Source organism: Ylistrum balloti, unplaced genomic scaffold, assembly GCF_031769215.1.
Source record: "Ylistrum balloti isolate Yb309-2 unplaced genomic scaffold, AGI_CSIRO_Ybal_v1 Utg370830, whole genome shotgun sequence".
In the NCBI taxonomy this organism is placed as follows: Eukaryota; Metazoa; Mollusca; class Bivalvia; order Pectinida; family Pectinidae; genus Ylistrum; species Ylistrum balloti.
The window spans coordinates 101,766-126,480 of record NW_026782479.1 but is presented as its reverse complement, the minus strand read 5'-3'; the positions used below and the strand labels follow the sequence as shown (position 1 = coordinate 126,480).

Sequence of the window (24,715 nt, the reverse complement as noted above, 5' to 3'; positions counted from 1 at the left end):
GAAATATGCCAACCCAAAACCCAGGCTAAAATGGTGACATAATTATACAAACAGCCCAGCCCGATAAGTGCAAGCAGCCTCAAACAGTGCATAATAGCAAACAAAATGGCCAAATTCATAGCAATAGCAATCAACATAGCCCAAGGGGCTAAAACTGGCCAAAATTCCTTCGCTGAGCTACAGCAAGGAAGCAATGGAGGCAAAGGGGCTCAAAAAGGGCAAATGTCACACATAATCAGTATAAAATGGAAACATAGCCTGGGCCAGGGCCAACAATATTGGTAATTTCAAATTAATTCAAACTGTGTACAATATATATACATAAATGACAACAAAATGTAACCATGGTTAAATTTATTGTAAAACATAGCCTTAGGGCTAAATTGACCAAAACCTCATGTAGAGGAACTTGTAATCAGTATCAGACCTCCAGCTAAAAAGAGAATAACCCACATGGGCTAAAAATAAATCATAGCCAATGGCTAAAAACTGGAGAATCATGATGCCCATACCATGCCTGCAGGTATCACCTACATCATATAGAATATAAAAACTCATCATTGAGTCACAGACTGACAAATAAACTAAAATTAATATATTTGAACTAAATTAAGAATAATGCGAACCCATCCAACCGTAAACACCTCGGTAACCTACAACACTAACTTTCTTTCGACTACACAAAATGGTCACAAGCATGTTTTATGGCATGGCGCAAACTTCTGTAAAATTTTCGCATCCCTATCTGGTTCAAATGGCACCCATCGCTAGTAAATAAATGCAAGGGGCTTTGAAAAATCCGCCGGTTTTTCCAAATGCTGACATGATCATGTGTAACCGCTAACACACATAGCGCTTTGTTTACCCCGACACGCCTACCTTCATACACTGAGGGGGCCATACCACGGGGACGCGGTCGATTAAAAAGTTCACATACAGAAACTTGAACTTGCTAATTATCATACAAATGAATGGCAAAATTAAAATATTTCACTGGCGAGTCTTGCTGGGGAAATATGAGAGTCACAACAATCATTGCCACCAATCTGTAAAATCACAACATGAGGCTGAAAATCGTTCAACAAGTCCACAATACGACGGTCACGGAAAAAAACCCGTACCGTGCCTCCACCGACACCAAACCCGCGCACCTCGCACTGTGAGAGATTGAAGTCAACTGGGAAAATACCCGAATAAACATCCTTAAACAAACGTCTGACAAAGCTGTGACCTAAAACAAGCACCCGGGGACGAATATCAGAAAAAGTAGTCATAAGGAAATGTTTGATATAGTACACAAATCAAAAATATACTTATATATTTAGGCGAAGTCTTGTGCAGTAGTGGCTCACTGGTCTGTCCTCCTAGTCGTAGCCAGGTGTAAGCTGAACGTTCACAGTACGTAATAATTAAGATTATAACGATCCTCCCCGAACTCTGGACGTGCATCAAAAACCTCAGGTCTCTACCCGAATCGAAATCCAGGAAAAATGTTTCTCCGCACTCCAAAAGTTTCAACGGTCAGCCAGGATATCAAGAAAAACTGCTTAAAAAGCACAGTCCAAAAGAAATCCGGTATAAAATGCATACACTTCATTCAGTGAAACATATGCCGAAGAAAAAATATCGAAGATTACGACAAATGCAAATCCACTCCACTAATTGAACTACGAATTGATACAATTAAAGATGGCTGCGTTATGAGGGGGGTCTCAGCATCCGCGCGAAAGTAACTGACCAATCAGATGACCGATGACCCTCTTATTCAAGGGACATAACTCTTAGTTATTTTTGGAAAGAAAATCAAGGGAAATAACTCGTATATCTATTGAACAAAAAATTTGACAATAAAAATATCTTGTATAGTGTTTCCGATACATAAATTAAGCTAATGCCTTAGCTGCCTATATATATACAATTAATCACTTAACATGACAAACAAATATATAATGTCATGTTAAGTGATTAATTTTATCATATATACGATACACAATGTTTTTATCTTTCTTAATATATATATATATTATATATATATATTCCTTCCGAGTATGTGTTCCTTCAGCTTAAAGACTATAATGTAGCTAATTTAAAGATCAGTTATATAATAACATAAACAATTCATTAAACACATTTTGGATTAGCTAGATTGAAAATATGGACAAGTATTTCAGAGAAAAATCAAATCGATATTAACTAACATGATTCAATGTGTATGTATTGTACCATATTTTGATAAAAAAAAAAGGGGGAACTGTGTAAATTGTGCTTAATAACATTTATGTACGTTCTTGTGTGATTGTGAGCGCACCAAGTTAAACCTCAGTAGATACAGAGTGATGCTAATTGACATGTCTACTTCTCAATGATTTTTCTATCCGATGGTAAAACAATCACTGTAAATAAATCCCATTTATTATGCCATTCAACACATGTAAGTAGCATTCTTGAAAACAATAATATGATAACCTTGCCGCATGAATAAATAAAGTGTTTTTGTTTACATATATCTAAGCGTATATATCTTACTTGTAGTGCGCTTAATTGACGACCTTGTTGACTGAATAATAATACATAAAGTATTTAATTAGATAAGCATTGACCGTACAGTTATGATTCTTTTCCCATGTCAGCATATGATTCCCATCTAAACAATTCTTTTGTTCATAGTTTGCCTTCTTTATATTGAATTTGGATTATGATTATATTGACATGTTGGTATTTTAAATTATTTTTCACCTGACACTTTTTTTCAAATATGTGGATAGCACTGGTTCAAAATATTGCATATGACACAAGTATTCTGTCACGTCATTTTTCATATATCTTGAATCTTCCATATTTAGAAATACGTCACCGTTGCAATGCATTATAGGCATAATAGCCATATGATGGACTATTTGACTATAAAAGCTGTGTCACTACAGAATGGAGAATGACAATACAAAAATGAAGTACTCCTAATTTACTTTATAAACAGACAAATAAAAACACTTTTTATGTAACTTAGAAAGTTCACTTTGTTCTGAATGAACCAATCTTAATGTTAAAACTACAAATCTGTATGATGAAAATCAACATCAAACAGAAAATAAAATTAATTAAAACAATAATTACAACGCCTTAAGTGAGGGAACACAACGATATGGAAACTTATACGGAAAGTATCTGAAAGTTTTCAAAGGACAATTGTTCCGCAAGAAAATTAACAGGACAGTTTCATTAAGACAATCAAGATAATATACACCACATCAATATGATATAATCGTTAGGGTTCCGTCATCCTAAGTTTTCATATAACGAATGGAAACATATCAATTGTTCAGTGTATTAATATCAACAGATCAGTATATTCGCCTGATTCCAGAAAAGTGAATTATGTAGTGAAGTATTTCTATAAACACAGCTGTCAGCCTCCTGACCAATAAAACAGTAAGGATTACGGCAATAAACTTATTGAATATCACTAAGGATTTCTTTCCCGTTCAAAATCAATTGCAGTGTCATCCCGTCCTAAAGGGACCCGTGGTTGACCTACATACTGCTTGTCTGTGAAATCAATTCGGCAGCTGCATATACATGTTTCAGTCGCTGAAGACAAAAGTCTACTTATGATGAAAAGGAGGTTGTATATCATTCTTTAAACACCCATAGTCTGAAGCATATGGACTTGTCTTAAAAAGGATAAAGTAACTGTGTCATGCTGCGATGAAAAGTAAGCTTCGTAAATGTTTTAAGTGCTCGTTGTAATATTTTTAATGGTGATAGATTTTCGTAAATATTTACCAATATATAAATTCTAATATTCATTTGATGTTAATATCTAAGTAATGAAATTGTTTTCAAATTTCATATGGAATTGTCTTGTGAAATATGAAATAATATGAATTTCTTATTGGTTTTAGTAAATGTTTAGTATACATGTAAGTTAGATTATTTTAGAATCGTTGGTTTATTATCTTTGTCTCGATGTGTCTCAGGTATATCATACTGTATATATGTGTTGCAGGATTTGGTAATATCCTCTTTTGGCTCTCTCATGTGATGATCACCTCTATTGAGCCAACGTTTGAAGGTAGTAAAATCGGCAAGGATATGAAAATTATTCTTGAATTCACATGCTGTTAGAAGAATGTATAAAACCCACGACTGAATAGCACTTTTTGATTTGAATCTGAAATTCGATACAATAAAGTTTTTAAAATGTGAACAGTACCATACAGCTGTGGTAGGGGTCTAAAGTGTTTAAACATAAGATTATAATTTGGAATATCAACATTGGTCTCTCACATATCAAAATATAGCACGAAACAGAAGGACTAAACAGCTATGTGATGCAGTTTTATTCAGTGTTAGTCTCTACTGTTTCTTAGTATAAATTTGTATTAAAAGGTGTTATTCACTTGTGTGTCTTTTGTACAATCTTTTATTATTTTAAGTCATACTTTAATAATACATGAATGAAAAGAAAAAAACCAAATGGATGTAAAACAGACATATACTAAGCTATTATAATGTGTTATATATGTGTTATATCCTATTATAACGGCCTGGAAGGGTTGAGTATAAAAAAAGGAAAGTAGCATTTTGCATTGCATGATAAAGTGTATAAGAGCTATTTTTCTGAAAAAAATGTAGAAACGAAATATATTCATAATTCAGATTAAACTCAAATAATGATTAGATTATTCCTGTAGAGGATACCGAAAAATGATTAAGTTATTCCAGTAGATAATACCGATAATGATTAATTATTCCAGATAATAAATAATTAATTATTCCAGTAGATAATACCGAAAAATGATTAAGTTATTCCAGTAGATAATACCGATAATGATTAAGTTATTCCAGTAGTAGATAATACCGAAAAATGATTAAGTTATTCCAGTAGATAATACCGATAATGATTAAGTTATTCCAGTAGATAATACCGATAATGATTAAGTTATTCCAGTAGATAATACCGATAATGATTAAGTTAATCTAGAAAAATGATTGATTAAGTTATTCCAGTAGTAGATAATACCTATAATGATTAAGTTAATCTAGTAGTAGATAATACCGAGAATAATTAGGTTATTTCAGTAGATAATACCTATAATGATAAAGTTAATCCAGTGGTAGATAATACCGATAATGATTAAGTTATTCCAGTAGATAATACCTATAATGATTAAGTTATTACAGTAGTAGATAATACCGAAAAATGATTAAGTTCTTCCAGTAGATAATTCCGATAATTATTAAGTTATTCAAGTAGAAGATACAAGTGAATCATATTGGCAATACTATTCATTTGTTTTCCAGGAAATGATCACACAATATGTGACTGTAACTTATACAAAACGAAAATCTCATTTGGCGACGATTTTAAACTCACTCGAATTTATTCAACGTCGACACGGCCATCAAGACAAACGACCACATCTCAAACGACTTATGTTACGCGTCCCGAGACTGTCACACCTATCTATTTATCGAAAGTGTCGTCACTCATATTACCAGCATCGTCTACAACGACAGCTCATCCTATGTCTAAAAACTCCAGGAGATTCGCATCGTCAACTGTTTCAACTTCGAGGCGTTCAACGACTTCTTCAACGACACCGTCGACGTCGTTTGGGTCATCATCCACAACGCCCTCATCGTACACGGTAGCTACATTTTCCTCTTCATCGACATCAACGCCAATTTTTACTGATGCTTATACTAATGTTAAAAAATTACTTCTCATGTCATCATCACGTGTGACGATGACAAGAATGTTATCGTCATCCTCTAGCAGGCCGACGAAGGAATACACCACAACGACAAGGAAAGCGAGAATAACTACGACAACGGTGATGAAAAATCTTCGATCTCATCGTATAAAAGAAAAAGATAAAGCACAACAGCCTTCAAAGAAAGAAAAGTTATCTGCAAAATGTATGGAATATTGCCGTTCAAGGACAACGAGTTCCAAACCTACATTGTCAAACGGCGATTCTCGAAATCCATATCGTGAATACGTAATTGGTAAGTTTGATGAAATATTGGATTACATAACACATTTTTATCTCTACTAGAATAGTTTGAATGTGCAAATCACTATGAAATCATCTATTTTTAAAAGATTTGAAAAAAATATTAAAATCATCATTTAGTAAAGGACGATATAAATATGTGATATAATACACAGAACAATTTTGATATCATTGTTATCCTTCATTAATTGCAAAACTACTTGTTATCTATTCGTACCGTGGAGGAGATTGGATATAAAAGAATCAACATCAGATTATCGATAAGCATGACAAATTATTATAATACCAGTCACCATAGCAAATTATATAAGTTCACAACAACTTTGTTTTGTAGATGAGGTACCGATATCGATAGATTTAACAATGGTGGTCACCGCTGATTTCTCACCGGAACTGAACAATTCTGCCTCGATTACGTACAAATCAGTTGTAACACATTTAGAAAACTTAGTAAGTGTATTGCCTTCTTAACATATATGGCCTGTCATGGATCAAATTACCACAAACGCACCTTTATACATGCAACATATAAAACAGATTCCGGGTATTATGTTTTTTTCTATTTTACTTACAGTAAGTAACAAATGCTATTTATCATAAGGATTTTAATCTGTTATTAGTATTCATATAGTTATTCATTATGTAATTGAAGAAACTATCAAATGCTCAGTTAAATATTACATTTAAAGGATAATAAACATGTATACAGACACATGTTTATGCTGATATGTTTTTGTTTTCTTATTGTTTTATACATACATACAAGAATAATTTAGTTTGTGTTAATATGTGCTATCTAGTGTGATGAATTGCTCTGAATGTACATTATTATCATCAATATCAAGTCTCTAGTGGAATAAAATTGTTCCCGGGTCATGTATAGAAAAGGAAAGCGTTTGTATAGACTAAGCAACAGTCCCCTTTAGATTATATTTATTGAAATATTTGTGAAATGTAACATTGTTATCGACCCTGCAACATAGTAAGAGGTGTTTTATCTACAAATGTTCTTTCAGCTTGTGAATATTTACAATTCAACAAAAGGATTCCAGCGAGTATCCATACGGAAACTAAGGTATTATGTTGTTGTTGTTTGTGTGTGTGTGTGGTTTCTTTTCAATATCAGTAGAGAAAAATGATATATATCTAAATGAACCTTAACCATTGTGTTAACTGTAAGATATGACGTCGATATCTTAACGGCTAATTTATTCCATAGATTTCGTGCAAACTGTAAATTGATGTAATCTAAAATGTTTCATGGCAACATGTTGTTTTAAGCACTAACAAAAAAGATGTGCCAATCTCTAATCAACGGTTCACATAAGGCTCTTTCCCAGAGTGATATTGCACAAGTTTATATTAAAGTTGAAAGTACTAATGCATTAATGTTCGTCAATGAAAATATCAATATCAGACAAATTTGATTTTTGTTTGACAGGCAAGGCAGCATTATTTGTGAATACACCATCAGTTTAATCTTGAATGGTAACAGCTCAGTATCCGAAAATATACTGCAATCTTTACACAAAGTGAAATGGCAGCAAACCGTTCTTCCTATTAGCATTGGTACAGTTGATACGCCATCTACTCAAAAGATTCAAGGGAAGCAACTCAAAATAGGTAAATGGTTTATGTCAATACATGTATGTTATTTAATAAATCAAGATACAGCTACTTCATCTTAATTATGTATTAGCATGATGTAACTTTATGTCAGTATTACATGCAAATAGTGATATTACAAAAAAAAATGCCTTTGTGGACGCAAATAAATGAATTTACATATTTCAAAATATGTGATACCACAAAAAAAGTATTCCCAATTCCATAAGTATCGGTCGCTTATTTAGTGTTAGACAAATGTCAGTTTCCATTTGTGTAATATGCCTATACAATTATTTATAACTGCAGTGGCGCTGCGATTCAAGGATATATGTTCACTAATAGGACGTATATGCATAAAACAAGGCCGAATATGTATCAACAGTAAGCAAAAAGGCCAAGCGATATGTGTCCTCCCGTGTAGTGGTAGTCAACGTCAGGGACTCGGAGTCACGTGCCTGCATGGCACCTGCTTCTTAGACGACGCTGGTAAACCGAAATGTTTGTAAGTGTTGTCATAGTAATTACGTCATATCACAGTCTGGGTGTGAAAGTATCATCTTTAATGTGATCTAAGTATCAAGAGTGTGTGAATGAAATATAGAATTGATATTCATGTAGGCTCTATATCAATGATTATTCCTTAACATAACTATTACTGGAATGCTTTAGGAAGAAACATATTTTTGAGCATTTTCTTCAAAGGAATGATAGATGTTGAATGGATGTTTTTATATCACAACTAGTTATAAACTTGGGTGACGCTTCGAAGGCTCAGTTTCACCCTCATTAAATCACAGAGAAGTGATATACAATTTGCTGACTGGTTGTGAAATGTATACGTTTTCTTCTTTTAAAAGAATCCAATTAGTATATTTTTCCATCAAGGCAGATAACCATTAAATCGATGTTTATGTAAACTAACCATATCCACACTATCCTCTTTATACATATGTATTGGATAGCATAAACCCCTCTTCCATGTTTTTCTAATCATCCACATAATAGATATAACTTTTCACAATCGGCCAGAGTGACATCATAGTGTGAGATATGCATGTTGATAACGTCTATCGGAAAGCGGTTTTTTTTATGCTTGTCCTAACGACGGAAATATCAAATTTTCTTTCTGTTACCATGTCAAGCGATCTCTCATTTATGGCACCGATTATTAATTTAAGAACTGGTTTAGAATGTAACACGGGGTTACGTCTATGAAGCAGAATGGGACTTAAAATGCCTTTGTGGATATAATTGCTAAAGGCACAATTTCTATAAACCTGGTGACAGTTTGAGAGTCAGTAAAATTGATAACATTCAGATTACACAGTTAAAAGATTGTGCTTATGACATATTTCAGCTGTGAGTCTGAGAACACGTGTGTGAAGAAGATCAGTATGTGCGCTCTATATGTCCTGTCGGCTATTGCGATAGGAATGGTGATGTTGCTTTTTCTACTGATAGGCCTTACTGGGTACTTGTACTCCAAACGTCGATTGAAACCAAGGTAAAGTGATCATTACAGAAAAGTTAACAACTCCATGTTTTAAGGTCCATAGATATGTATTTTAAAACCAGACGTCTTATATTGATCCATAGCTTACAGCAGGTGATAGAGATATCTATTCGCAATTATTTTGATTTATTATGTTTGCCAGTTGGATAAATATTCATAAGAAACATACAGAGGTTAGATAGAAATATATAGAAAGGATGTAGGACATATGAAGTGGACTTGTCCTAATTGAATCAATACAAAAATAAATAAAACACGTTCCGTACAGTTGATATATTCTGTAGCATAAGTAATATTAGTAAAAGACATTTTAGAGTTAAATAGAGATACGTTTATTATCTATACGATGAATAGTTGTATTTTGCTTAACAGCTGCTGTTTATTTCACCAAGTTGTATATTATTGTGAGAAGTATTTATCTTAGGGTATGTAAGGAACTAATATCTTTCCCTTGGTTAGCTATTTTACATGATATTTATATCAGCACCATGGTTGACAAATAAAATTAAAAGCGTTACGTAAACTTATTGAGTTTTTACAATTACCATTGTTTTTGTATTTTTCTTTCAGATGTCAAAAACAACAAGACAGAAAAGATATCAAAATACGTGTAATTGAAGAACTAGTAGCAACCAATTTCCATGCGAGAAAACACTGAAAAGCATACATGATTTACCAAAGCGATAATACATCTTTTTGTTTTTTTTTCCACAGTTATCATAATGAAACTGAAAAGCAGGTAAACATAACGGTCATGAATTGACAGGATATCAAATACTAATTGTAAATAAGTTACACTAAAATGATACGTAACAGTAATTTGTTACATGATTGAAATCTCATAGAATATAAAACACGCTCATTGAACGATCTGTACGAAATATTATCAACGGGTGATTTAGCTTTCGTTTCCTTAAATGATATATATATATACATATATATATATAAGAAAAACAGTTACACAGAAGTATTACATAATTAATAATAATTATCATGTAAATCTGAAGTAAAAAGGCAGCACTTGTTTTAACATGATGATTAACACGCCATATATTGCCTGCTTCAGCTGTAAAATCATTGTCTTCTTACATATATTATATCGGCATGACAGTGGATGTGTTTGTTTCTCACATTGACAAATTGTGTTTTTGGTTCTCATTTCAAAAAAGTCCTTTTTCGTTGTTTTCCCCCCAATATGTGCTGTACTTTATTTTGTCAAAAAAAAAAAAAAAACAAAAAAACAAAAAAAAAAAAAAAACAAAAAAAATCTTTTAAAAAAAAAAAAATAATTGGGCAAAATTAGAATTTTTCATAAATTTAACAAGTATGACATTGGGAGAATTTTGTCCTCTTTCCACTTTATTCACACAGTCAAACATACAAACTACAATTCTATTAGTTAACACAATAGATAAAGATTTCAACCTATATTTGCATTGCATTGAATGTCTTAATTGCAAAAAAAGTAAAGATTTTTTGCTTATTACACAATAAAGAAGTTGGATTAGTCCTTAGTTCGGTTATTTTGTGACAGCAGCTTTAAGTGCCTGGTCTAAATACGTCATGAAACGATGGATGTCATCAAAGGAGTTGTAGAGCGGTGCCATGGCGATACGTATAACGAAACCCTTTCTGGCGGTACACTGGAAAACAGAAAACCAATGACAGTTGGCTGACTAAAATAAAGTTAAGTCACTTGTGCAGTTCGTGTGTATCGAAAAATACTAATATTGATCAAAATAACACAGTGTTATAAATTAGTTTGGGTTTCAAAGTTCTCATAACTACTGATTTTTTTTATAATTTTTACAAGCTATGGTTTTCGCTATGTTCGAGGATGAAACAAAACCGTAAAATAGATACTAGAAAATGATAACATGTATAACAAAAACAATATTTCATTATATGAATTACATGGAAATAACGTCACTTTTCTCATTATGATGTAATCAAATTAAATTATTAAATTTAATAAAGATATTGTGATATAAATATCTACAACATATGAATTAAATTTGACCTTAGAATGTAAAAAAATATTCGAAATAATACATATATGCCGTTATGACCAAATACAGTAAGAAATTCAAAATAATGCAAAAAGCATATCTACCAATACACCTCTTTTTCCAAGCTCTTCAAAAACAGCTGCCACATCCTGGTTTGGGAATGTTAACGACATTTGGTTTCCACGTTGTTCTGGGTCGGACGGTGTGATGACTTTAATGGGAGGTATGGAATCGGTGCTGTCGCCGTGTTTATATCGGTCAGTGATGAGGAATTCCAGATAAGCAGTCATGAGTCTGGATTTCGCACGAATATCCTCCATAGTCGTCTTGTTAAATATCTATAATTATCGTTTTAAAAACCACTGTCAGGTTTAAATGCTTTGTATACCATAAGATTCGCATGTATCTGTTGCAAAACAGGCAGGGAAGAAAGATAACATCTGATGTAGACAATAGTAGACGAAAAAATAAGTAAAACATTTACATTCGATTTCAGTTAGCAATATGTCATTTTTTCATTGTTTTGTACCTTTATTAATTTCTGTACTTGAGATTTCAATTCTGTACACACATAGCAACTCATTGAAAGTATTGAAAATAAATAAGATGTATACTCACATCAAGGCTGGTCTTGATAGATGCGCACAATAATGGCGGCGGGTTCGTGATTCTGTATCCACGAGCGCCAGTTGACAGATTCATCTCTACAAATTCGTAAATGAAAACTGCCAGATTTTATTTTCTTTTATCATTAATAAAACGATTCGTAATAAATTGTACGTGGTATTTGCATTGGTATGAAAAATGCTTGCCACAACATACTTAAAGAGCGCGACTTCGACCCATTGTCAATGGCAATCACAAAGTGACAAAATGAAATAGAGTAGTTAAATGCAGTCACTTTTAATTTGAACAATGTATACACCGATGTGTAGAAATAGTCAGCAAGTAAATCCATATGTAATCAAAGCAAATGATAAGTGGATGCAGTTTCGTTAATGAAATAATATTACAACTATTACTTTTTATGCTTCCAAATACATTATTGATAATCACAATATTTTATCGTATTGTTTCAAACTAATTATAACACAATCCCTAAAGCTTTAATTAATGATTTCAACTGTTGCTGCTGTACATGGCATAACAAACAAGTTAACAACATTTTATTGACAAGACGAACTGAAAGGAGTCTTCACGCATTTACGGAAATTAAATTAGATCACAATTTGTTACTAGATTTAATTTGTTATTGTTAAAAGATATATTTGTTAATATGAAATTATAAGTTGTCAAACGTTTTTTTTATTGTGGTAGAAACATATCACACAAACTCGTGTTTGTATACGGAATTCCTTCACCTTCATCAGTTATTTTCCAAAAGTTACGAATCACTCGCTAAAGTTAATGTATTTAAGCTTTTAAAATAATTAACTCCCGTGAAATATATACCATATACCTCAATCTATCGTTGTATAATATCTCTTTCTTTATTTACAATAAAATAACAAAACTTTTCTGATGAAGAAAATCAATTCCTAATAAAAATAAGATTACTGTTGTCCATATCGAATCTGCTCTCTGCCTTATGTCCCCACCAGCCGAGAAGTTTTGGAAAATCGTTCCGTTCATGAGTGTTGTGTATGAAGATACAACCTAATCCTCCAGGAACAGAGTTGATGTACTGAAGGATCATACAAATATAATACCAGATTATCAAAAACAAAGCAATGAAAAAATGGGAAGCCGGTTTTTTCCATAAATTTCGTTAATTCTTCCCGCAATATTGACAGAAATAAATCTGTAAATATTGACAGAAACCAATTTAAAAATAAAATAAAAAAAGAATCAAAATAGAACAGAATATAATTACAGGTAGATTTATATATTTTCTCTCCTTGTTGTTTACTTTTGAGCTATCATCAGTTTTAAATAAATCTAACAATTTCTGCTATTATATTAGTAGAACATGTGATTTACGTATGTAGTTTTCCCCAAAGGGGTTTTCTTGTTAATATACTTATATTTATTCGCCTGAAACATCAAAAGAAAATCTATCAGGTAAAGATACTTTATTCACATACGATGATCCTGTATATCTTTGATTTTAGTGGTTAACTTATGTATAGTATATATATATATCTATACCTTGTAAGTACACCAGCAAGCAAAGTCAACTTTCCAATCATGCAGATAAAGGGGAACATTGGCAACAGCGTGCGCCAAATCAAATCCAACATAACATCCCTGAAATGAATTTTGTTAGTTCTTATTGATATCATGTCATTTAATGCCGTAAGCACAGAATTGGTGTAAACAAGAAACATTATTCATGAATCAAATAACAGTTCGAAACATGGCATTCTAAATTGCGCGTGTGTATCTAATTTTCCTAAAAATGAACATGAGTTTTCTTCACCTTAGCATGCCCACACAGTGTTATAGACTGCATGTCAAGGACTTGCCCGGTTATGAACTGTACGCCACCTAGGCAAATCACCGCTATAGATTCACCCTCTGTTGTTATCTTCGCCAGTATGTCTTCCATACGTAACGTCTCATCGCCCTGAAGTTCACACATACCTTAAACACTACATTTAAACAGCTAAAACATATGTACAAAATCGTTCTTGTTGTTCAATCAAATGTTTAACACTTTTATGACGCTATTTTTATTATTTCCCATAAATATGTTAAAATATGGACAAAAATATTCTGATAGTAAGGAAGTTTATTTGACACATCTTACGTGTAGTTACCTTCTCAATAATAAATGTTTGGTGAAACACGTACGACGAAACCTCATTATTAATACCAAAAACAGTCTTCTTGTAAATAGATGGCATGATATTGAGTCAAATAACACAAATAAAAAGGATAAAACATCTATATATTTCATTGTATAAATTGAGAATTGATTACAAATAAAATCAGTCATTCTACAAAAAGATTGTACTGTAAACCCTGAACGTAAGTTTACAGTATATGTCAAGTTACATATATTATAACAGTACACATACGGGAACTTTACTAAAATGACTTTCAATATATCACACACATAGCCCTACCTTTCGAGGTTCAACGTATATCAAACTTGTGCTTGGATCATATCCGTTTAAAGATATTTGACTTTGAAATGCGTACTGAAAAAGAGGTATGTAGATATTGGCAACATCACCAACATTTGGTTTTTTAGAAAAACGATATCATAACTTCATTATTGTTGATTTTTGAAAAACTCATTATTATTCAACACGAATGTTTACCAAACGATATTATGTTATAACATTTTTTCATTTGAACTTTTTTATAAAGTAGAGACTTGCATTTTCCTTTACGTTTTCGTGCACTGAACAAATATTATCTTTTTTTCTTTTGATAAAAATATCATATTGAACGAGTTTATGCTTCCAAACAATACCTAAGTTTAAGCAATATTTATTTCATATAATAACAACGAAAACAGACAGGAAAACAAGCTTTGGGCTTATATCAATTCCTTTCACATTACTTAGATGACATATGTAGTATTTTTGTAAGTAACACTGAGTGAGTAAGAGCTTTGTGCTCTTGTTAACTCTTTTAGAAGAAATATATAGATGTTAAATGTCATCTTGGTGTTGTGTATTTTTGATAGGCTGTAACACTATAACATACGTACGTAATCGGATGGGAAAGCATTCTTCTCGCATAAAATTTTGTGACGTTTAGGAGTTGGGCGATAGAATGACACCTGAAAATTACCATCACAAATACTGCCTCAGTATTTCCGTATTTCAAACATCGGGGATTTATGTGCGTTACTGATACGGTGATACATCTATAAATGAATATTGCTTATCAAATGTCAAGGTCATATTAGTATTAATCTCACTAGTGCAGTTATAGTTGACTTACCAGCATCAAATGCATGTTTACTGATAACCCATTCATGATGGCCACTTCTCCAGGCACGGACCCTGTATTTTCAATAATTCAGGACGTTTAGTTCACATTTTGTTTTTGAATGAATTTTAATGATTAAATGAATTCTACCATAGATCACATTTATGTTTATATATATATATAAAATGATTACAGATTTTGCTTTTCCAAATCTACTGAAAACTTATCAGTTTTCGCAACGAATTGGTTACAATGATTTCACGGGTACCCTTAACCCTATGATAAGAATTCATGTCTATGAATCCATAAAGTAATAGAATCAGCATCCGTATATTTCTGGAGCACTGTTTATGTACAAGGTCATATAACAAGGTACGTGTTCATTTGTAAAACACAACAAATAAAGCCTCGCTAAATATAGAATAATCTATGTCATAAAACATTAACTGGTATACCTTAATTAGAGTTTTATATCAAGTATAATGTTAAATATTATCACCATATTACTATCTGATACTTAATTTTACAATGTCTCTCTTTTTTTAAACAAAATAATTGGAAATGGACGGGTTCGTTTTAAGGTTTAAGAATCACATATCACAAATATATATCCAAACCTAATAAATGAACTCATTATAAATAAAGATTATTTCATGATACTAAGAATGTTTTCTAATTTTTGGAACTAAGTTTTAGGAGTTCAGTTAAAAATATCTTTTTTGTATGAGGCTCTCAACAAATTCATGACTGACACGTCTTTGAAAGTAGTTTTTCCGTTGAAATAATTAAGTTCATGCCCCATTAGGAGTTTTGCAATTTTGTTGATACGGTATCAGCTTGACACAAAAGAAAGAATTAAGATTTCATTAGAAAGACAGGGAACAAAATGATCTTCTCAAATAATTCAAAACATGAGTAATGACTTCCTAATATACACTCAAGCATGAAGATATAGACTGAACGAAAAAAAATCTGACCTACGAGGGTAGCCATACTTGTCTCAAGATCTTCGTCACATGTTGCCCAGGGAAGGCCTACGTTGTGATCTGTGAATCCATTGAATCCACTTCAATGCATATGCAATGAATATACATGTACATACATTAAGTACTCAGCAATTATGATTTCCAACCTCAGGTATGAATCTTGAGAGACAGCTTTCTCGAACATTGGATGTCTCCACAGACATGCTTTAAACTTGGATTAGGCATTATGTCTGTAGAGACGCGCCTCTACGTCGTGCAGTCCCAGCTCGAGGAGAATAACATATCATTTTTTGTTATTAATATTTGCCGTCATTGCATTCTGAATTCTGATTCTGAATTATGATATCAATGCATGTCTATATTCTTTATCTCTCTCACTCTAAATCTCTCTCATAAGGATAAAAAAGTAAGCAAATCTTACAGTTTAGCCCATTTCGACAGCTCCAAGTTGATGTTTTCGCCGGTTTCCTTTGGACAGGGACCTTGAGAGTTTCCGACGAAATATATACATTCTGAATCTGGATTTACCAAACTTTTGTCAACTGTAACATAAGGAGCACCGTTCAATAAAATAATATCATAAAAATGTCATCTCAAAATATATTTCACAGAGTATAGTCAAACACTAAATAAATCTGCATCATACAGCTGATTCCTCCATCTAGGGTTAGTCAGTGATACTATGTACCTGACTAAGAGAAAGAGATAATGAATAAGAGAAGAATGTTGTGCGAAGCAGTTTGCAAACCAGTAAAGCCATATTAAAAGTATTCATTTTTACAGGAAAACTAATTACAAAAAGAACACAATAAACGATATGACATTAAGCGTCACTGATGAATAAAGAGAAACAAAAGTTCATCACCGAAAAGAGTAACATATAACGTACATTCAAATATAAGATTAGGTAAACACACTATAAATGATACAGTTAGGCGAAAAAAATGAGTAACCTATTATATAAGAACACCTCGCGAGGGCAATTTAATAAGTCGTGAGCCTTGAATTGAAGAGGTTTATCAGGGATGTCAGTTTTCCGCTCTACTATTCCTAGATAATTTAAGGTCTTGTACCGAAAGACTGCTAGCATTTGGTCAGTTTATGTCGAAGAGGTAACACTCTAAAGTAAACAAGGCAAATATGTTTTTCAAAATAGACAAAATCACTGATATCGTGGTGATTCGAGGCTTTTTCATGTAAAACTAATTTTCATGAGGTAATACTTACCATAACTTGAGTATGCAAATATGGTACCAACACCCATATTTGTATCCCAAAAACAAAATATTAAAAAATCCCGCCCTAACAATACTTTTTGGCAAGATAGATAATGGGACCAACCTAATATATAGTGTTGATAACCAAATTATTTTACTCATAAAACAATATATTTACAGAACTAGATGTTTACATAAGTCCCTCAGCATTAATGCTCTAACCTGTGCCATCCATGATTATTATAAGGTTCAAAAATATATCACGTATACTAAAGGGGAAAGGGTTAAAGACAAATTTGCACTAGGGTGGAAAAAATGGGAGAAATTTATAAAAATCATGAACGACTAATATTACTACCACTCTGGTACTATATCGATATATGATTTTTTTACTCAAACATAATTAAGATACTCAATACTTAATTTTGAATATGAATCAATAAACCTGATATGGTTACCAGTCCCTGACAATGGCCATCATCTGTACCAACAAATTTTCAGTTTGGTAAATTATTTAAAATCACCATCTGCTTTATATAGTTTTATTTAAGTCTTGAATTCCTTCCTGTTTCCTTCCCTATCTGCTTTCTTTCTCTCTTCCTCTCTCTAGCCATCTGCCTTCTTTCTCTCCTCTATCTAACCATTTTCTATCATAATCTGTCTCTTCTCTCCTTTTTTCTTATATGTATGTATGTATGTAGGTATGTAAGGGCGTGTGTGTGTGTGAACTTCTTTGTGTACATACAATGAAAAAATGCAAAAAATAAAATAAATATAAAAAAAGTTGATTATTTATGCTGTACATTAGATATATGATGAACACTCACAATTTGACAAATCCGTAGATGATGATGATGATGATGATGCATGTTAGTGATGATGTGTATGATGATGCATGCTAATGATGATATATATGTGTATTAGGATGATGTGTATGATAATACATGTAAGTGATGATGTGTATGATAATACATGTTTAATGATGATGTGTATGATAATACATGTTTAATGATGATGTGTATGAGGATGATGTGTATAATAATACTTACATGATATGTATGATGATACATGTTAATGGTGATGTGTATGGTGATGATGTGTATAATAATACATGCATGTTTAATGATGATGTGTACGGTGATGATGTGTATAATAATACATGCATGTTTAATGATGATGTGTATGATAATACATGTTTAATGATGATGTGTATGAGGATGATGTGTATGATGATACATGTTAATGGTGATGTGTTGTATGATGATGATATGTATGATGATACACGTTAATTGTGATGTGTATGATGATGATGTGTATGATAATACATGTTTAATGATGATGTGTATGATAATACATGTTTAATGATGATGTGTATGACGATACATGTTAATGATGATGTGTATGATGATGATGTGTATGAGAATATATGTTTAATGATGATGTGTATGATGGTACATGTTTAATTATGATGTGTATGATGATGATGTGTATGATGATACATGTTTAATGATGATGTGTGTGATGATAATGTGTATGATGATACATGTTGGACATATGTATGTATGTATGTAAGGGCGTGTGTGTGTGTGAACTTCTTTGTGTACATACAATGAAAAAATGCAAAAATAAAATAAATATAAAAAAAAAAAAAAAAATCCCGCCCTCCCTTCTGAACTGCTTAATCGTCTAATGGAGGGAGAGATCAACTCCCAGGGATTCCACGAGGGAACACCTATAGGTTTAAACCCAAACCCCTGAGGGAATTGGAATGGTCCCGCAGGCTTGGAGTGACCCCAGAACTGGCCAAAATGGCCCGTCTGAGACTGGGGTTGGTCACCCTGTCCGAAAAACAAGGAGGAACCACCACTCGCACCAGGTGGACACCCAGACATGTACGGGCTAGGCATCACTTCTAAGGCAGTTAAAAGAAAATATTAAACTCAAGCGCAGTGGAAAACTCAGTAAAGATGTGATGTTCCAATAGGAAAATGCCCCTGTCCACAAGTCTGTCATTGCCATGGATGTCATTAACGATTGTGGCTTTAAATTGATTAATCATCCATCTTATTCGCCTGTTCATGCTCCAGCAGACTTTCAACTGTTTGCAAAATTGAGAAAAAGTCATTTCCGGTACCTCTTTCGGTCAAATGATGACGTCACACCTGCAGTGAAGGACGTCATGAACGACCAAGAAAAGCATTTCTTTAAAAAGGGCATTTTGGCCCTTAAACATCTCTGACAGGGATTATTATAAAGAATGATAAATTATGTCAGCCAAAAGTACAACTCGTAAATATGAGGCTCACAACTTTCAACACTAGTATAAGAAACTGCTGTATAAATACCGGAAACTTTAATGCTCCCTATAATTGTAAAAGTTTATAATACAAACCTGTTAAGTTACAGGGGACATTGACCTTAATTTTAAATATTTTTAATTTGATTTAGACAGGACATGTGAATACAAAAACCTAAGAAATACGATACCTTCGCACATAACCTACCTTCTGGTATATCCTTCATTTTCGGAAGATGATATTCGTGACGTAAACCTCTCAATGTATCTTGCTCGTCCATGCGTTTGACGAACTCTACACCAGATATATCACAATGATATTTATTAGCTAGACTTTGCAGGTCATTAAGTGGGTGTCTGGATCCGTGTCGTTCTGGCGTGATGAAGCTTTTCCTGTCTGCCATTCTTAGATGCAATAATACAAGGTGTTAACCTGGATAATTCAGTTGAATGCCACGGGCGTTGTACGACCAATTGACACTGGAAAAAGAAAGTTTTTAAGATTCCTTTAACACAAAAGTTTAAGGAATCTCCTTTAAACCTTCTCAATACCTAAAATAGGAACAAAGGTAATATATTGTTTGTTTATGGTTTTTCATCCTCGAAACAGCAAGGGCCATACACAGCCGAGTAACTAAGGACACAACAACAACAAGGGTACATTGAAAATGGATGTTTAGGGAGACACCAACAGCCAGGGTAATATGATTACGGATGTTTAGAAGGCACCAAGAGCCAGGGTAAATATGATTTCTGATGTTTAGGTAGACAGCAACAGTCAGTCTAATATGAGGACAGATCTTCAGGAGACACCAACAGCCATGGTAATATGAGGACAGATGTTTAGGTAGACACCAACAGACTAAGTAATATAAGGACAGATGTTACGGTAGACACCAACGGCCATGGTAATATGAGGACAGATGTTTAGGTAGACACCAACAGCCATGCTTATATGATAACGGTGTTTAGGTAGACACCAACAGCCATGCTTATATGATAACGGATGTTTAGGTAGACACCAACAGCCATGCTTATATGATAACGGATGTTTAGGTAGACACCAACAGCCAGGCTTATATGATAACGGATGTTTAGGTAGACACCGACAGCCAGGGTAATATGATAACGGTGTTTAGGTAGACACCAACGGCCAGGGTAATATGATAACGGATGTCTAGGTAGACACCAACAGCCAGGGTAATATGATAACGGATGTTTAGGTAGACACCAACAGCCAGGCTTATATGATAACGGATGTTTAGGTAGACACCAACAGCCAGGCTTATATGATAACGGATGTTTAGGTAGACACCGACAGCCAGGGTAATATGATAACGGATGTCTAGGTAGACACCAACGGCCAGGGTACTATGATAACGGTGTTTAGGTAGACACCAACAGCCAGGGTAATATGATAACGGTGTTTAGGTAAACACCAACAGCCAGGCTTATATGATAACGGATGTCTAGGTAGACACCAACAGCCAGGGTAATATGAAAACGGTGTTTAGGTAGACACCAACGGCCAGGGTAATATGATAACGGTGTTTAGGTAGACACCAACGGCCAGGGTAATATGATAACGGTGTTTAGGTAGACACCAACGGCCAGGGTAATATGATAACGGATGTTTAGGTAGACACCGACAGCCAGGGTAATATGATAACGGATGTCTAGGTAGACACCAACAGCCAGGGTAATATGAAAACGGTGTTTAGGTAGACACCAACAGCCAGGGTAATATGATAACGGTGTTTAGGTAAACACCAACAGCCAGACTTTTATGATAACGAATGTCTAGGTAAACACCAACAGCCAGGGTAATATGAAAACGGTGTATTAGTAGACACCAATAGCCAGGGTAATATGAAAACGGTGTTTAGGTAGACACCAACGGCCAGGGTAATATGATAACGGTGTTTAGGTAGACACCAACGGCCAGGGTAATATGATAACAGATGTTTAGGTAGACACCAACAGCCAGGGTAATATGATAACGGATGTTTAGGTAGACACCAAGTAATGGAAAACTCAGTAAAGATGTGATGTTCCAACAGGAAAATGCCCCTGTCCACAAGTCTGTCATTGCCATGGATGTCATTAACGATTGTGGTTTTAAATTGATTAATCATCCACCTTATTCGCCTATTCACGCTCCAGCAGACTTTCAAACAATTGCGAAATTGCAAAAAGGCCATTTCCGGTACCTCTTTCGGTCAAATGATGACGTCACACATGCAGTGAAGGATGTTTAGGGAGATACCAACAGTCAGTGTACTCTGCAAACAGTTGTTTAAGGAGACAGCACCAGCCAGGGTACTATGGGGACGGATGTTGAGAGAGATACCAACAGTTTAGGGTGACACTAAAAGCCACAATAATATGCAGACGGGTGTTATGGGAGACACCCCCAACCATGTGAATACGAGGACTGTTGTTTAGAGGGTATCGATAATCAGGGTCATATGACCATGGAGCGATGAATGTCTCGGGGAAGAAACCAACAGCCAGGACTTGATGAATAAAACGACATTACGCCAAAAACATTATTTTACTACGTACCTGTATATCTTGATATTACATGTCCTTACAAGTATACGCCCTCAATGTATCAAGTCAGTCGTTCTTTACATGTGTTACACTTCAGAATTATAGTTAGAAGCTGATGTGTTATGTAAACAACTTATGAAGGGGGCAAGGACGTTCTGTTCGTTCTGCTTCACATATGAATAATTTATTCAAATGCTGCAATTTAAACATAGCAGTAATTGTAGAACGGATTATACAAAATATATAAATATATCAAATTATCCCAAGCTATGAACCAGAACTTTACACTGAGTGTGGAATTTTACCTGCTTGTAAATAAATCATACAAGATTTCTTTGTGATCTTACTCTTTTATGCACAACTATCTTTTTGCTAGCCTTTCATCAAATGTTGAGGTGATAACATCGCTATTCGTCAGTCTGTCGTTAAACTATACTGTTACCTCTATTTCTTAATAAGTACAAGTTGAATCATTTTCTATGTATGTTCCGATTTGTTCCTGATTAGGACTATCGACTATGACTAATTGTATTTGGAAACAACTATAAGCAGATGATCGCAGTCTTTCAAGTAAACGTTGATCCATTAGCTCTTATGGGACTGGTTAGACCATTGAACTGAAATGATTGACATGCAGTAGTCTGGGATTTTGAGTTTGATTTTTTGTTGTCTTGAGATGTACATGACTGCTGATGCAATGAGGCTTGACCTCATATAAGTAAACCAGGTTTTAACTGCTGGCCATCGTTTTATCAGGTTGAATGTAACTCTTACGTTTAATCATATTTCACCCCAGTTTTATCAACTTTGAGTTAGGATTATGATTATGTTGGCTTGTTGGTTTTCATGACACCCGATTATGATGTAAAGTACAATAAGACAAGTGACGCCATCCTGGAACAGCGTATCCTCATCAACAATTGAAATTCTAGTGAAAAATTGCTAATGTTTGAAAATGTGATAAGCAATTAATAATCACACGATTCAGTATGTACACATTTTTTACGGTTTTAAAAATATTTTGCTAATTAAGATTGTTAAATTAATTGAATTTTCATATAATTAAATAATTAAACCCCTTCATTTAAACATTCATTCGAACTTTACCTAAGTCACCTCATAGGTCTGTTTTAATACTGAAAAGTTCACTAAAAACGAAAATGTTGTATTATGAAGAAACTTGTCAACACAGTAGAAAAGGAGAAAGGCATATGTATTGGAATGAAAAACATTGAATGAGAATACTAATTTCCTTCTACCTTGCCGTAAGCGCAATAAAGAGGATGGGCAATCGTCTGAAGTTTGATCCTAATATCACGAAATAAATCTACTACGGTGATGAAAACGTTTTTCCTAAAATAGTCTTTAAATCTATCTCGTCGTCAATATTATGGTCCTATATATATGTGTGTGAGGTTAGATTATCGAAATCCATCTAGCAATGAAGTCACTAGAGCATTGACAAGAAATTGCCTACACGTAATAATAGTTATTTTGTCTTTGACCTTATCATCCTGGAATTGCACATGCCCTAGTTGGAATAGAAAGTGTGTGAGATTTTTTTTTCAAATCTCCATATTCCCCTTAAGAAATGAAGGCACTTGAGCGCTGACAAGGACTTTGTTAAACAGGTAATAGTGACCTTGGGCCTTTAACTGAAACACACATTTCTTCGAGATAGTATGACATTTTGAAATGGTGTGTAATATCATCGATATCGTTGAGAAATTAAGCAGCTACAGCGCTGAAACAAACTTTTCTAAGCACATAACGGTAACTTTGACCTTGACACGAAAACACGGATATTCAAATCTGTACAAACAACAAAACCAAACCATCAAATTGTGAGTTACTTTATTACAATTTGTGAAAAGTATGAAAATAACAATAACTTCATAAGACATAATTTGCACCAACTTTTCAGTGACAAAACAGTGCAGAAATAGTCGATAGTAGCTTATTTAAGGGATTTCTTTCCCTCATGTGTTACAATCGACAGGTGTCATTTGACGAGCGTTTGTAATAACTCCAGCTTTGTCACCAAATAAATGCCTATGGATTCCTGTGCTGAGCTCGGGCAAAAAGTGGGAGTGATCATATCCTCTGAAATATTCTAAAATATTTATTTCACCGAAGTAGCCACCAGCTACTACAAGGATACCATGCTGTAAAATGATCCTTAACGTTGGTGGGGCGATAAACCCAGTAAAGTTGGATGGTCTGGTGGTTCAGTTGTAAATTATTCGACTTGAGCGTCCGCGGTTTGAATTCCTTAACCCGGGTTTCGATTACGTGAAAATTTATTGAGTCATCTACCTGGATTTTCAGTGGGTTAATCGGTTTCCTTCCGCAGTAATATCTTTACAGCGCCCATCCGAGCCAACAAGAGTGATAAATATAAGCTGGATTAATTCATTTTGCAATTGTTGTAAAAGAAATAGAGTTCGGTTTTATTTCTTATAGCAAATTCACACAACATGATTGCAATGCTTATGAAATTAGTATAAAACCAGTATTTATGCAAATAGCAACAGGTACGCAGAGGTAAGCTCATATAAGTGATACTTTGAAAAAGATACATCCTAAAATGATTGAATACATTTATAATTTAGTTTATTGTTTCTATTG

At 33.7% G+C, this 24,715-nt stretch overlaps 1 protein-coding gene across 1 annotated transcript; it reads right to left on the bottom strand.

The window, feature by feature from the left end:
• Positions 1 to 10,661: 10,661 nt before the first annotated feature.
• On the bottom strand, positions 10,662 to 19,938 carry LOC132558852 (kynureninase-like). The gene is made up of 12 exons (XM_060223470.1): positions 19,743 to 19,938; positions 16,443 to 16,563; positions 16,013 to 16,101; positions 15,048 to 15,109; positions 14,812 to 14,883; positions 14,219 to 14,293; positions 13,570 to 13,716; positions 13,299 to 13,397; positions 12,708 to 12,834; positions 11,769 to 11,854; positions 11,255 to 11,488; positions 10,662 to 10,784 (listed from the first exon to the last, which is right to left on the bottom strand). The coding sequence occupies exons 1-12, from the start codon at positions 19,936 to 19,938 to the stop codon at positions 10,662 to 10,664; spliced, it is 1,431 nt and encodes a 476-aa protein (XP_060079453.1).
• Positions 19,939 to 24,715: the final 4,777 nt, after the last annotated feature.